The 14,361-nt window shown below is 59.0% G+C and overlaps 1 protein-coding gene across 12 annotated transcripts in view; it reads right to left on the bottom strand.

Moving 5' to 3' along the window:
* The window catches only part of OSBPL5 (oxysterol binding protein like 5), a 69,047-nt gene that overhangs the window by 16,977 nt on the left and 37,709 nt on the right, over positions 1-14,361 (bottom strand). For 2 of the 12 annotated variants that reach the window (XM_036861488.1, XM_036861499.1), the window contains exons 1-9: positions 13,655-13,806; positions 12,313-12,395; positions 8,044-8,117; positions 6,018-6,098; positions 5,645-5,841; positions 4,320-4,580; positions 2,939-3,023; positions 748-919; positions 160-352 (exon numbers count right to left, since the gene is read on the bottom strand). In XM_036861488.1, coding sequence (XP_036717383.1) covers positions 160-352; positions 748-919; positions 2,939-3,023; positions 4,320-4,580; positions 5,645-5,841; positions 6,018-6,098; positions 8,044-8,117; positions 12,313-12,395; positions 13,655-13,678 — 1,170 coding nt within the window. In that variant the 5' untranslated portion in view covers positions 13,679-13,806. Of the gene's footprint in view, positions 1-159; positions 353-747; positions 920-2,938; positions 3,024-4,319; positions 4,581-5,644; positions 5,842-6,017; positions 6,099-8,043; positions 8,118-12,312; positions 12,396-13,654; positions 13,812-14,361 lie in introns of those variants that run through there. The other 10 variants (XM_036861492.1, XM_036861491.1, XM_036861494.1 and 7 more) reach the window with 10 other exon arrangements.

The following is a 14,361-nucleotide window of genomic DNA, read 5'->3' as shown; positions in this document are numbered from 1 at the left end:
GTCCCGGCCATCCTGGCCTTCCCGTCTCCCTGGCCCTCTGGGTGCAGCAGACCCTGCGAGCTCTCCCCGAGGGGACGGCCAGGCGTTGCCTCCACTGCGTCAGGGATGCGGGGAGCGGTGCCGGGCGGCGCCCGAGCTCCAGGCAGGGCGGGCTCTCACCTCCCCCAGCTCCTCGTGGTCCTGCACCACGTACGTGGTCCCTCTGCGCACGGGGCGCCCCGGGGCCTCCGACTGGTCACTCCCGCTCTCCGCCTTCCGCCTGTGGTCCTGGGTCTCCTTATCCGAGTCCTCAGCATTCTCTCTCTCTGACTTGTCTGAGAAAGCGTCGTTCTCCAGGGAGGACCCGTTCAGTCTGGAAGGGGGATGGCGCCCGTGGGTTGCTGGTCACAGGTGAGGCCCAGGCACGCCCACCTCTGGGCATACCCCCCAGTACCCTCACCCGGGGCACCCCTCGCTGCCGGGCGCCTCAGCCCCATCCCTGTGTTGAAAAGCCTCAGCGATGGGCATTTGACACTATAAGCCCCAGTTCACAGGCGAACACCCTGAGGCGCCCCGGTCCACCTCGAGTGGAGGAGGCCTGCCTCCTGGCCTGGGGTTTGGGCAGCCAGACCTCGACGGCATTTGCCCCCCATCTCCTTCCCACGTACAAGGAGACCCCGTGCGGTGGTGCCAGGGAGAGCCCGGGCCCAGGAGTCCCCAGCAGGCTCCCGGGAGGGGCTGGGCCCTGCCCGCCACGCCCCTGCTCACGGGAACAGGTCCTGGTCGTGGATGGCGGCCGAGGGGGGCAGCCCGCAGAGCGAGGAGGGTGACGCGTCTGGCGAGGACCCGGGCTCCCCGTCGCGGCCCTGCTTGCATGCGCTGAGTCGCAGGAGGCTGGAGCAGCGCAGTGCCAGCTCCAGGGCGTCCAGCCAGCAGCGGCCTGTAGTGGGGGGGGGTGGGGGTCGGGGGCGATGAGCAGCCCCCAGCTGGGGAGGCACCCACTGCGCACTGGGGAGCCTGCCCACCCCCGTCCCTCCGTTCCTCAACAAGGAGCCCCCCACCGGACTCCCCACTCCCAGCGCACTGTCAGTCACCCACGTTACAGACAAGGGCTAAGGCCAGGATGGGTAAGTGACCCCCTCAAGGTCATACTCGTAGCAAGCTCAGGCCACTGTGCACCCCGAGGCCCTGCGAGCTCCCACCTGTGGCGTCAGGGCGAGGGCCCTCCCTGATGGAAACTGGCCCCCCAGGTCGGGGCAGGAGGGGGCCTCTGCGCGGAGGGCTTTCCTGGCCTGGAGCACAGGGCAGGAGGGGGGTGGCAGGCTGGGGGAGGGGTTGCTGAGCCGAGGCCGCAGAGAGGCGGTGCCTGGTGTTGGAACAGCTCCGGGGGGAGGGGAGGGCCAGGCGGGCGGGGAGGCAGGGTGGGGTGGACAGAGCTGGGGAGGGCCAGGCGGGCGGGGAGGCAGGGTGGGGTGGACAGAGCCGGCCGCCCCCGGCCCCCAGCCCTTGTCCTCAGCGCCCTGCAGCCCTTCTGGTAGACGCCACCCGCGGGCTGGACCTGGGATTAAAGGACCTTGAACTCGGTTCTTTCCTTCTCCAAGCCTTTAAAGTGTGACCCTCTTGGAGACGGTGAATTTCCTTCCCTAACTCTCTGTGGTGCATCCCCGGGGCCTGGCGTTGGGAGGGGCGCGCTGGGGATCGCAGAGGAGGGGCTTGCAGGGATGGTGGCTCCTGGTTCTCAGGAGGACACCCGGCGTCCTGCGGGGGGTTTCACTGCAGGCTTGGTTGGATACCAACCTTCCAACTTTCAGCCAGGGCTGAAAGTTTATGGCGGTGGAAGGTGGGGAGCTCATGGGAGCAGAACCCGCAGGTGAGACCTGGGAAACCCACACCTGCTGAGTGGGGCCTGGGGCCCTGACGTGCGTTTTTTGTGGTTGCCACAAGGGACTAGACATCCTAAATAGCATGCATCCTTCGAGCCCACTCCTCCTCCTCCTCCTCCAGGAAGCCCACCCTGATACCCACAGGGGCTGTGGATGCCCCTCCTCCCTGACCATGGCCCCCGACCCCATCAGGGACTCAGCTCATGCTTCAGCCCAGTTAGCCCTGTCTGCTGGTTTGCTGGTGTTCTCCCGCACTAGATTGCAGACTCCATGGGAGCACTAGCTGCCCAGCCCATCCCAGGGCCCACGAGGGGCCTGGCACCGAGTGGGGGGCTGGGGAAATGAGGGTGGCATTCAAGCGACTCAGGACAGCCCCTTGGAGCGTGGATGCAGCATCTGGCCACCAGGGGGTGGCGTGGCACCTTAGGGACGGCCGCCTGCCCCAGACTCCCAGCCGGGAGGGCCGGAGCCCAGTGGTCAGTCCAGGCTGCCTCGGGCAGGGCCTTGCCTGCCCTGGACCGCTGGTGGGGTGGGAGTCTTACACCAGATCCCTGGGAGGCACCGGCCCTCAGGGCTTGGCGATGGGGCGGTGTGTGTGTGTGTGTGGGCAGCCGCGTTTACTCGGGGCAGCCACTAGAGGGCGCTCCAAACACGTGCGCTGATTTGGGAACCGGGCTTCGTCCCCGGCTCCAGCACTTTCTCATCTGCAGTTCACCCAACCTATCTCCGCATGTGTCAAACGTGGATGGTAACAGTAGCATCTGCTGATTCAGTGGTGCCTGGCACGTGGTTGGCACCCAGTAACTGTTATCTGGTTGCTTTTAAATAAGGTCATCAGATTCGCATAGCAACTGGGGAGACAGTGCTACGGTTCATCTTTTGCCCACGGGGAAGACTGAGGCTCCAGAGAGGGGGCTGGTGAATGGCGGGCTCATCCGCCGACACCAGGCTGCCTCCTTGGATGGCGGTGGAGGAGTCCGAACCGGGGCCCCATACACCCGGCCTAAATCCCGCCAAGGGGAGGGGTGCTTCAGGTGGGGTCACCGTGGAGACCAGCAGGGCAGGCAGGTACTTACCGTCCGACTCGGAGGCGGCCCTGAAGATCAGGTAGCTGCTGGGGAGGGGCTGTGTGATGGAGCCCACGCTCTCACCTTTGGGGCCCTGGAGAGGCAGAGACCCGGCGTCACCCGAGGGATGGGCCAGGGATGGGTGGAAACACAGGTCGTGCGGTCATGTGGACCCACACTCAGACACGCGTGGACGCTTCCGGGGCCTCAGGACCCCTAGGCAGGGTCAGGCCCCTGGTCACGCAGACGTGGCAGGCAGCAAGAGAGGTGAACGGGCGGGGTGCTCTGTCCCTCTTCTTAGCTGGTGGTCCCACCCTTGGCTTTCCAGCTCCGAGCCCCCCACTTTAGCGTGGCCAGAATCAGCATGTGCAGATCCAGGACACCCAGTTAAATCTGAATCTCAGAAAAATTACATATATAGTATAAGTATACCCCATGAAATATTTGGGAAATACTTTGTGTTTTTAGATTCCATATATATGTGTTAGCATACAGTATTTGTTTTTCTCTTTCTGACTCACTTCACTCTGTATGACAGACTCTAGGTCCATCCACCTCACTACAAATAACTCAATTTCGTTTCTTTTTGGGACATACCTATCCTAAAAAAACTTTTTTAAAAAAAAGATTTATTTATTATTTATTTATTTTTATTTATATTTGGTTGTGTCGGGTCTTAGTTGTGGCACGCAGGATCTTCGCTGAGGCATGCGGGCTCTTTCATTGCAGCGCACGGGCTTCTCTCTAGTTGTGGTATGCGGGTTTTCGCTTCTCTAGTTGTGGCGCACAGGCTCCAGAGCGCGTGGGCTCTGTAGTTGTGGCGCACGGGCTTGGTTGCCCTGCGGCATGGGGGATCTTAGTTCCCCGACCAGGGATTGAACCCGCGTCCCCTGCATTGGAAGGCGGATTCTTTACCACTGGACCACCAGGAAAGTCCCTAAAAAAACTTTTTGATCTTCCTCTGAAATCCAAATTTAACTGGGCATTCAGGATTTCACTTGGCAACCTGACCCCCTTTGGTCCTGGGCTGGGCAGCCCCCAGGTTATGAGGGTGAGGTCTGGGTTCAGAGCAGCTGCCCTCCCATGGCCCCGTTCCTCAGCCTCTGGACAGGGCTCGAGGTGTGATCTCATCCCATGGGGCCCCCAGGCCCTGAGCGCCCCCAACCTCCGCACGTGTTCCACATAGAAGGCCAGTGACCACATCTGATCCCCTGGCCACTGAGTGACTTAACCCTTGGAACTGTCAGCCCATTTCTGGACTCCGTGCCGCTGGGGCCCCAGGATGAGCCTCCTCACTGCCCATCGGTGCTCTCCTCCCACACAGCCACCGGCCCCCGGGGGCTCTCCCCGTGCCTGGCCCTCCCGAGCCCCAGGGCTCGCACTGCGGTACCTTCACGGCCCAGACGGACTGGTCCAGTGGGTGGAAGAGCTTGAAGCAGAAGCCGTCCTTCTTGGAGGGCCTCTCAATGAGCTCGCAGCAGTGCAGCAGGACCGTGCCCACCCACTGGCCCACCTTGGGCGTCTTGTAGATGAGCAGCACCCCCGGCTTCAGCACGCACCACAGTTTGGTCCAACTCTTCAGGGTCCCGCGGATCTGGGGGGAGGGGCGCTGCCGTCCATGCCTGCCCGGGACCCAGGGGCATCTGGACGGCTGGGGGAGGGGCAGATACACAGGGCTTTGGGCTCCGGGCAGAGTTCTCTTTTAGTGTTTAACAGGAACTCTGAATGATGGTGAATCCACAGGAAGATGCTGTAGCCAGATTTACTGGTGAAGTTCACGGAGCTCAAGTTCAAGGCCCTGCCAGGGCCCTGGGGGGAACTGGCAATCGGACATGACTGTTGCAACTGTCAGCTTTGTGATTTTGAAACCTGTAATCATTTCTTTTCTCATCCTAAATATTCACTTTTGTACTTAATTTTTTATTCATAATTTTGTGGAGCAGAAAAAAGGAGCCACGTGGGCCCAGGGCTCTGTAGACGCCCAGGCTCCCTGGTCCCCTTGTCTCCTCTGCCCCTCGTGGCAGCCCTGGGATTCGGCAGCTTTACCCGCTCTGTACGGAGGGGGAAACCGAAGCTTGGGAGCGAGGGAGTCTCTCGCTGCCTCAGTGAGGTCTGAACACAGACCTCTGACCCCAACCCCGGTCCTTCCTCCCAAAGCCCGAGTGTCACCTCCCTCCTGTATCCCAGCAGGGGGCTCTATGGGCACTCTGGGACCCCTGCCAGCAGGTCAGGGCCCCCCACCTTAATTAGAAATAGGGTCTCTGCAGATGTGACCGAGTGAAGATGAGGCTGCATTGGAGCGGGGTGGGCCCTGGCCCAGTGACCGTGTCCTTATAAGAGGAGAGGAGGACACAGACACAGGAGGAGGCCAGGTGACCACAGAGGTAGAGGCTGGAGGGACGCGGCCACAAGTCCAGGGATGTCTGGGGCCCTCAGAAGCTGGGAGAGGCAGGAAGAACCCCCCTTTAGAGCCTTGGAAAGGAGCCTGGCCCTGCCAGGACCTTGGTTTTGGGCTTTGGCCTCTGGACCTGGGAATCATCTTTGGTCGTTATAAGCCACCAGCTTGTGGTCATTCGTCAGGGCAGCCCCAGGACACACACAATCTGCAGCAGCCAGCATGCCTAACCGTGTCCCGAGTGGCCGGCGACCCTGCCCTGTCCCTGGGGGAGGCCTCCCGAGGGAGCCTGGCCAACGCTGGGAAACACACGTGCTCACCTTCAGGCTGTCGGCCATGATGACTACGCTAGGGTCTGTCAGGGCGCTGAGCAGCTGCTTGGTGGCGCGCTTCTTCTCCTGGCGGTAGCTCTCCTTCTGTGCCTGGGCCCAGGGCACCCGCGGGTGGGTCAGGGGAGAAGGCCCTGGGCTGGCCCTCCCCGGGGGGCCTTCTACTCGTGAGGGCCTCCACCGTCTAGCCGGGGGACGAAGAGGGGGGCAGGGAGAGGACAGGTAGAGGGGGTGTGGAGGTGGCCAGGGTGCAGTCTGTCCCCCTCCCTTTGGCAGGCTGGGGTGGAGGTGTGGCCTCACTGGCTGGGGTGCCCATTCATCCAACAAACGACACACCGTGCCCCCTCCCCAGGCCTGGGCCCACCTTGAGAGCTTCCTTCTTGGTGACCTTGGCTGTCGGGGACACACATTCCCTGTCGGACCCATTGCACAGCCTGTATTCCGCCTGCAAGAGAGACTCAAGTTGTTGGAGGAGGGGAGAAGAGGACAGGTGTGCTGTGGTGAGGGGGTGAGGGGGTGGTGCCGGGGCGCAGGAAGCAGGAGGTGGGAGAAACGCGTCCCTCCCCCTCCCTGCCCCGGGGGGATGAACAGGCCTCACGAGGTGAGCACGTGAACACGAGCTGGGGTGGGTCAGCGGGGGCGTGTCTGTGGTGGACCCCTTCCCTGGGGGCCTGCACTGGGCACATGGCAGTGACCCTCCCCGTGGGGCCCAGGAGGCGTCCATCTTAGCCACCACCTGGCGCCCCGCCTCCGGTCAGGGAGGGCGCACGTGTGCGGTGGGGATCCCCACCCCTAGTGCCCTGACAGCAGCTGCTGGGTGGGGCAATGCCCAGGCCCTCTCCCGAGCCCCCTGGTGGTTGCAGGGAGGAGGCGCAGCCGGCCAGGCCCACCGGGCAGCTGCATCCAGGGATCTGGGAGCGGATGGGGCCTCGGGCTTTTAACAGACGGGGAAACGGAGACCGGGGTGGGGGAGTGGGGAGAAAAAGCCAGGACTAAAGGCTGCGGGCCTGCGAGCCCAGAATGGGGTTTACTTTTTTTTTTTTTTTTGGCTATGCTGCGTGGCTTGTGGGATCTTAGTTCCCGGACCAGGGATTGAACCCACGCCCCCTGCAGTGGAAGCCCAGAGTCCTAACCACAGGACCGCCAGGGAAGTCCCAGGTTTTACATTTTTAAGGGGATGGGGAAAAAAAAAAAATCAACGCAAGATGTGAAAATGATGAAATTCAGATTTCCTCATCCACCAATCCGGTTATCGTGGCACCGGACACGCCCACTGTTGGCGTGCTGTCGTGGCCGCACTGGCTCTAACGGCCGCGGCAAGTTCTTGCGACAGAGCTCGTGTGGCCGCCGAGCTTAAAACGTTCCCTTTCTGGTCCTGTGCAGAAATCTGCCTGCCCTGCTCGTCCTCTGGGCTGAGTGCCTCCACCCGGCGCCTCCAGGCAATGGAGGGAGGCACGCAGGACCAGAGGCCAACGGCCCTCGGCTCCCTCCCTGCGCGAGGTGAGCAGTCTCGGCAACGCTCTTGACCGCTCCACCATCGCCAGGTCCTCTCAGGTCTTTACTGCCTTTGCTCACCTACTTCTCACGACCACCCAGGAGGTGGGCCCAGTTACTACCCCATCCGATGGATGAGGAAACTGAGGCACAGAGAGGTGCAGTGACCCCTGAGGCTGCAGAGCCAGGGGCAGGGCTGCGGCCGGAACTGTCCCGGGGACCGGCTGTCCCCACGGCACTACGTGCCAGGCATGGCCTCAGGTGCTGGGGTTAGAACAGAGGGACAGGCCACCCCCAGGGAACGGGGGGTGAGAGAGGGGGTTGGAGAGCATGTGTGTGCACGGGAACCACCGCAGCTTCAGTCGTTCTTGCTACCCACGCCCTGCAGGTGAGGGGGCTGTGGCACAGAGAGGCTCAGGACCTGCCAGAGGTCACACAGCTCGTGAGGGGCCGAGCTGGGGCTGAACTCGGGCAGTCTCACTCTGAGTGCACTCTCTGAGACAAGTGAGGACATTCGGGATCCCAGGAAGACAGGGACATGGGGCGAGGCGCCTGGGGGACTCTGCTCTAGAAGCAGCCTCTGAGTTGAAGCGGGAGTGGTGAGAAGGAGCCCGGGTGACAGGCCTCTGGGGCCTGGGCTGACCCTCCAGCTCCCGGGGAGCTGGGATTCTTGCGCCTGGTGCCCCCAGCTTCCTTAGCGCATGCTGTTCCCCCTGCCTGAATGCTCTTCCCTGTTGCTGAGCCACCCCTGCTCCTTCCTCAGGCCCCGCTGAGCTGCTTCCCCGGGAGGAAGACGGCTCTGCCCACCCTGCTGGCATCAGACCCTGATGACACCAGCCACCCCTGGCCGGCTGAGCCTCTCCTGCAATTACAGCCACACAGACGTTTCTGCTTACTGTCGAGAGCTCCACTGGGCTTGATTTCATCCCAGCATCCCCTTGGCACCAGCAGCTGGGAGCTCGGTGAGCATCTTGGATGAATAGATGAATGAATGAATGAATGAATGAATGAACCCTCTGCCAATTCCCTGCCGCCCAGCTTTCCACCAGATGCGGCTGAAAGGAGCTTGTTTGGGGCAACAGAGGAAGAGAGAGGTGCGATTGGGGACGGCGGGGCTGGGGGGTGGACGGGATGGGGCGCCTGTGCCCTGCGACCCTCTGCTCCTGGGCCCCCCCAGGCCCACTGGGCCGGGTCACTGCGGCCCCTGCCTAGCGCTGCAGACACTGCCCCTACTCCTGCATCCTAGAGCCATGCTGGGGACCACGCCCAGGCCTACCAGCCCCTCCTGCTCGTTCCCGAGGGCCACTGAACCTCAAGGCACAGCAGGCGATAACGCAGCACCCCCAGCAGTGAGGCACGCTGCTCAGAACCATGAACGCGGGAGTCTGACCAAAAACGTAAAAATTCCTTTAAAAAAGTGATTTAGAACGACCTACAGAATGGGAGAAAGCTTTTGCAATCATATAGCTAACAAGGCTCTAGTGTCCAGAATATAGAAAGAACTCTTACAACTCAGCAACTAAAAGGCAACAACAGCCCGATTCAAAGACGGGCAAAGGACTTGGAAAGACGTTTCTCCAGAGAAGACTTACAAAAGGTCAATAAGAAAGTGAAGAGATGCACATCGCCATCAGGCATCGGGGAAATGCAAATCAAAACCACACTGAGACATCACTTCACACCTACTGCGTTTAAAAAAGAACAGAAACAAGTGTTGTTGAGGATGTGAGAAACGGGAACCCTTATTCTGCCAGTGGGGCTGTAAAGTAAAACGGGCAGCCACTGTGGAAAACAGTTCGGCACTTCCCCCAAAAGTCAACTACAGAATTTTCTAGAATTCCATCTTGCCACAGAGTCACCATGATGGCCCAGCAATTCCACTCTGAGATATAAACCCAAAGAACTGAAAACAGGGACTCAGATACTTGTACACGCATGTTCGTAGCAGCTCTGTTCCCAACAGCGGAAAAGTGGAAACGGCCCAAATGTGCCCCCCACTGATGAGTGGACAAGCCGACTGTGGTCCATCCATCCAGGGACACTGACACCTGCCACAGCCTGGGTGGGGCTCAGGGAGAGAAGCCCGGCACAAAACCCCACACATCGCATGGCTCCGTTTATATGAAATGTCCAGAATAGGCAAATCCGTAGAGAGGTAAAGCAGAGTGCTGGCTGCTAAGAGGGTGTCTGTTTGGGGTGATGGAAACTAGACAGAGGTGATGGCTGCACAATGTTGTGAATGCACTAAGTGTCACTGAATTGTTCATCAAAAATGGTTAATTTTGTGCTATTTGAATTTTATCTCATGGAAGAACTATATAATATATATGCACATATGTGTGTGTATATACGTAAAGAACTGCTTGTATATTACATATCTGATATGTTACTATACACTACATGATATTATACTGTATTATGCTATATTATATTGTATATGATATCTAATATTAATATATTAAATACTTTATATTTATCTCATATATATTAGAGTTTGTATCTTTCCCCAAGCTGTGCCTTTTAGAACAGGCTCAAGTCGCTCTTAAGAATCTGGGGGGTGGGTTTCCCTGGTGGCGCAGTGGTTAAGAATCCGCCTGCCAGTGCAGGGGACACAGGTTCGAGTCCTGGTCCAGGAGGATCCCTCATGCCACGGAGCAAGTAAGCCTGTGTGCCACAACTACTGAGCCTGCACTCTAGAGCCCGAGAGCCACAACAACTGAGCTCGCGTGCCACAACTACTGAAGCCCATGCACCTAGAGCCCGTGCTCCACAACAAGAGAAGCCACCACAATGAGAAGCCCGCACACCGCAACAAAGAGGAGCCCCCGCTCATGGCAACTAGAGAAAGCCCGCGCGCAGCAACGAAGACCCAACGCAGCCAAAAATAAATAAATAAAATAAATAAATACATTTAAAAAAACTGTTAAAAAAAAAAGAACCTGGGGGTGTCCAGAGCTGTCCTTTCTTTCCTCCCTCAGCCTCTGACATGTACTAGACTTTACTTGTTTTGTCTGGTGCCTGTCTTCCCTCTAGAACATAAGCTCCAGGAGAGAGGGACTTTGTTTTATCCAACGACTCCATCCCCAGCACCTACAGCGGTGTGGGCCTTGCCCAGAGAGGATGCCCAGACATCATTTCTGAATGGGTGAAATCTGAAATTTGAACTGAGTGTTCCTGACAACATTTGCTGTGGTTTTATTGGGTTTAATGTTTTATTGGGTTGTAGAAGGAAGAACCATGTTTTCATGAAATAAATCTGTGTCTCAGAAAAATAAATGTGTCCGTAGACAGATGACTGGATAAACAAAGTATGGTCCAGCCACACAGTGGAATATTATTCAGCCTTAAAAAGGAAGAAAAAAAAAAAAAGGAAGAAAATTCTGACCCAGCTACAACCTGGATGAACATGAGGACATTATAGTAAGTGAAGTAAGCCAGACACAAAAGGACAAATTCTATGTGATTCCACTCATGGGAGGTCTCTAGAGTCATCACATTGATAGAGACAGAAAGTAGGACGGCGGGGGCCCGGAGCTGGGGGAGGGGTGGGAAGTGAATGTTTAATGGGGACAGAGTGTCAGTTTTATAAGATGAAAAAGTTCTCTGGATGGATGGTGGTGATGGTGACATAATAACGTGAATGTACTTAAACTGTAGACTTAAAAATGGTTAGGATGGTAAATTTTGTTCTGTGTATTTTACTGTAATCTAAAACAAAATTTTTAATTAAAAAAATTCCACACACACAAATGCAGGCGCTCCAACTGCTCTCCCAGCAGCCGGCAGCCCTGGGGACCGAGGCGGGGAAACGCTGGCTGAGGGGGGACCCACGAAAGGTCCGGTTTCTTCCTTGCCGGAAGTGGACACAGGGAATACCGTGAGGACCGCCACACACCCCCTGTTTGACAGAGGAGGGCGTGGGGTCCCAGAGGAGCGAGGCAGTTGTCACTCTGGGTCTCGCGGGGCAGCCAGCGTGGGGAGAACTGGCCTCTATGTGCCCCCAGCCCCCCAGCTGCACCGCCAGAACCGGGGCCTCCAATCCGGGGGCTGTGGCTCCCCTGGCCTGAGGCCCTCGGGGGAAGGAAGGGCGTGTCTACAACCGGGCACCTGTACCTGGGGCCCCACACCCTCCCTGGACCAGAGCTTCTGCCTGGAGGTGCACGGCTGGGCCCCAGCTGAGAGGCGCTGGGCTGGGGAGCACGTGGGATGTGTGTGTGTGTGTGTGTGTGTGTATCTGTGTGTGTATATCTGTGCGTATATGTGTGCATCTGTGTGTATGTGTATCTGTGTATATGTGTGTGTATCTGTGTGTATGTGCATCTCTGTGTATGTGTGTTATGTGTGTGTACATGTGTGTGTGCATCTGTGTGTGCATGTATGTTGTGCATCTGTGTGTGCATGTGTGTATCTGTATGTGCACTTGTGTATCTGTGTGTACAGCTGTGTGCATCTGTGTGTGTGTATCTCTGTGTGTGTCTGTATGTGCATTTGTGTGTGTGTGTACATCTGTATGTATATCTGTGTCTGTGCATTTGTGTATCTGTGTGTGTATGTATATCTGTGTATCTGTATGTGTATTTGTGTGTACACCTGTGTGTATCTGTATGTGCATTTGTGTGTGTATCTATGTGTGTATGTGTATCTGTGTGTGTATGTGTATCTGTGTGTGTGTGTGTATGTGCATTTGTGTGTATCTGTGTGTGTATGTGTATCTGTGTGTGTGTCTGTATGTGCATTTGTGTGTGTATGTGTGTGTGCACGTGCCCTTTCCCCGAACTCAGCGCTGCCCTGGAGAGGGCGCACGGGTGGAGGGCACAGCACAGACAAAGGCAGAGGGCGGATGCGCTCATACTGGGTGGGTTCCCTATGACAGAAGAGCCCGGGGCCTCCTTTTACCATGATTTTCTGTCCCTGAGGCCCCCTGGCAGCCCCAGCCTTCTCCGGGCCCTGCATCCCCGACCTGTGTTACTCAAGAAGGTGGCTTTGATAAACAACTCACAAGCTCTGTGACTCCGTCCCCGGCCCCAGCAGCCTCCCTGATTCAGAGCCAAGGGCTGGGAATGCTGGGTTCGGCCGGCGGCCCTGCTGCCCCCTCCCTCCAGCCACTTCCCATCGTCCCCAGGGCAGGCTCCCTGCCTCGGGTCCTCCCACAGCCGGGCTCCTACCGGTGGCACCTTCGTGGCAGAGCCTGGGGTCGGGGGCCCTTCATCCCTGGGCGGCGATGGGCTGTTGGGCTCCATGTCCTTCCCTGCAAGAGAGCGGCCGGCGTGAGGACCGGGGCACGCTGCCGGGCAGCCCCTCCGCCGCTGCCCAGTGTGTGGCAGGCGAGGCACGGGCACCGGGCACGGCTGGCCTGGGTGGGGCAGGAAGCCAGCCCAGGCGGTGGCTGCGGGACCAGAGAGCTAATCAACACCAGCCAGCGTCATGAGGGGGTGTCACCGCTGGGAGGAGCCCGGGTGCCCTGGGCGCTGGTGTGGCACATCCTCTGGGGTCTGTAAGACAGGCCCCCTGTTTTCAGTTCAGGGTACCCAGACCTCACCTGGCTTCCCCCCACGCCCCAAATCCGCTGGCTGGAATTCCATTGCTCCCCAGTGCTGGGCTCTCGGAGGGAGGTGGCCGGACACTGTCCCCGCGCCCCTCCCGGCAGGCTTCCTCTCCAGCTTGCTTGAGGGGAGGGAGGGGGGCGTGAGGGGTCTGGATTCGACCCTGGGGGGAACGGCTGCCCATGCCTGGCTCCGGTTTTTTTTTTTTTTTTAACATCGTTATTGGAGTGTAATTGCTTTACAATGGTGTATTAATTTCTGCTGTATCACAAAGTAAATCAGCTATACATATACATACATCCCCTATCTCCTCCCTCTTGCGTCTTCCTCCCACCCTCCCTATCCCACCCCTCTAGGTGGTCACAAAGCACTGAGCTGATCTCCCTGTGCTATGCAGCTGCTTCCCACTAGCTATCTATTTTACACTTGGTAGTGTATTTATGTCCATGCCACTCTCACATCGTCCCAGCTTACCCTTCCCCCTCCCCATGTCCTCAAGTCCATTCTTTATGTCTGCATCTTTATTCCTGTTCTGCCCCTAGGTTTTTCAGAACCTTTTTTTTTTTTTTTAGATTCCATATAGCTCCGTTTGTTTTGAAGCAGGTTTCTAAAGCTCAGGTTCACGGGCAGGAAGAAGACGGTGATGGTCTCACAGGAGGTCTGAGGCCACCTGACGGCCACTCCCACCCCCTCCCTGTGGCTGGTGGTTTATTGCCAGGTCCCTGCAGGAAGTGGAGGAGCAATGACTAGGGGAGAACCATCCTGACCCGGAGGCACCAGGGGCTGGGGTGTGAGCACAGCAAGGCCGACGCCCGCCCTCCCCAAGCGGGACAGCACAGAGAGGGAAAGGGACCTGCCCGAGGCCACACAGCTGGGCCTCGAAGCTGAGGAGGGCCCAGGCTCGGCAGCTGTCCCCGCCCGTGGCCCACGTGCCAGGTGACCGGGTTCCCGTGTGGACGCTGACCTGGACCCAGAGGGTCGAGCTCATTCTCTCCACCCAAGAGCAGGGTGCGGCCGAGTTTCCGGGGGTCGACTTTCTGAGGGGTGGAGGAGGGCGGGCACAGGGAGAAGCGTCGTCGCAGGAAGGCCTCCTCCTTCATGGCGTGGGCGCTGGGGGGCTTCTGGAAGGAAGGAGGGGAGAGCACTGGTCACGCCTCACGCCGAGGCCGGGGCAGCCTGGGGCCTGGAGGTGGGCATCCTGCATCCGCCCCGGCGAGGGGACCAGAGACACGCCGGAGAGTCAGGGCCGAGTGGCTGGGGCCACCGTGTCTTACAGTCAGGTCCCCACTCAGGGGACGTCTCAGAAATGGGACGAGGGCCCGAGGGGCCTGCAGGTCACCCAGGGAAGGCTGCACGGCCAAGCTCAGGCTTTCCAGGGCCCATGTCAGAAGCCAGGCCCGGACCAGCCCCGCTGGAAGTTTGGCTGTCACGGGTGTGGCGGGACCCCCTGCCCCCCCGGCCCGGCACCGAGTCGGCTCTGTGGGACCCTGGACACGGTGAAATGGGGCTGAGGTGGACCCCTGACCCATGCTGGGCCACCACCCCCCCCAGGGGATGGGGCTCCGTGCACGCGGGGGAGGGGCCAAGAGCTGCCCAGAGAGGGGGACGCAGAGCTCTCGGGGGAGCTGGCAGGAGGCTGGGGCCGTCCCTGAACCCGGCCTGCCCATCCCG

Source organism: Balaenoptera musculus, chromosome 8 (assembly GCF_009873245.2).
Source record: "Balaenoptera musculus isolate JJ_BM4_2016_0621 chromosome 8, mBalMus1.pri.v3, whole genome shotgun sequence".
In the NCBI taxonomy this organism is placed as follows: domain Eukaryota; kingdom Metazoa; phylum Chordata; class Mammalia; order Artiodactyla; family Balaenopteridae; genus Balaenoptera; species Balaenoptera musculus.
The sequence above is the reverse complement of the archived record's forward strand: the minus strand, read 5'-3'. Positions and strand labels throughout refer to the sequence as shown.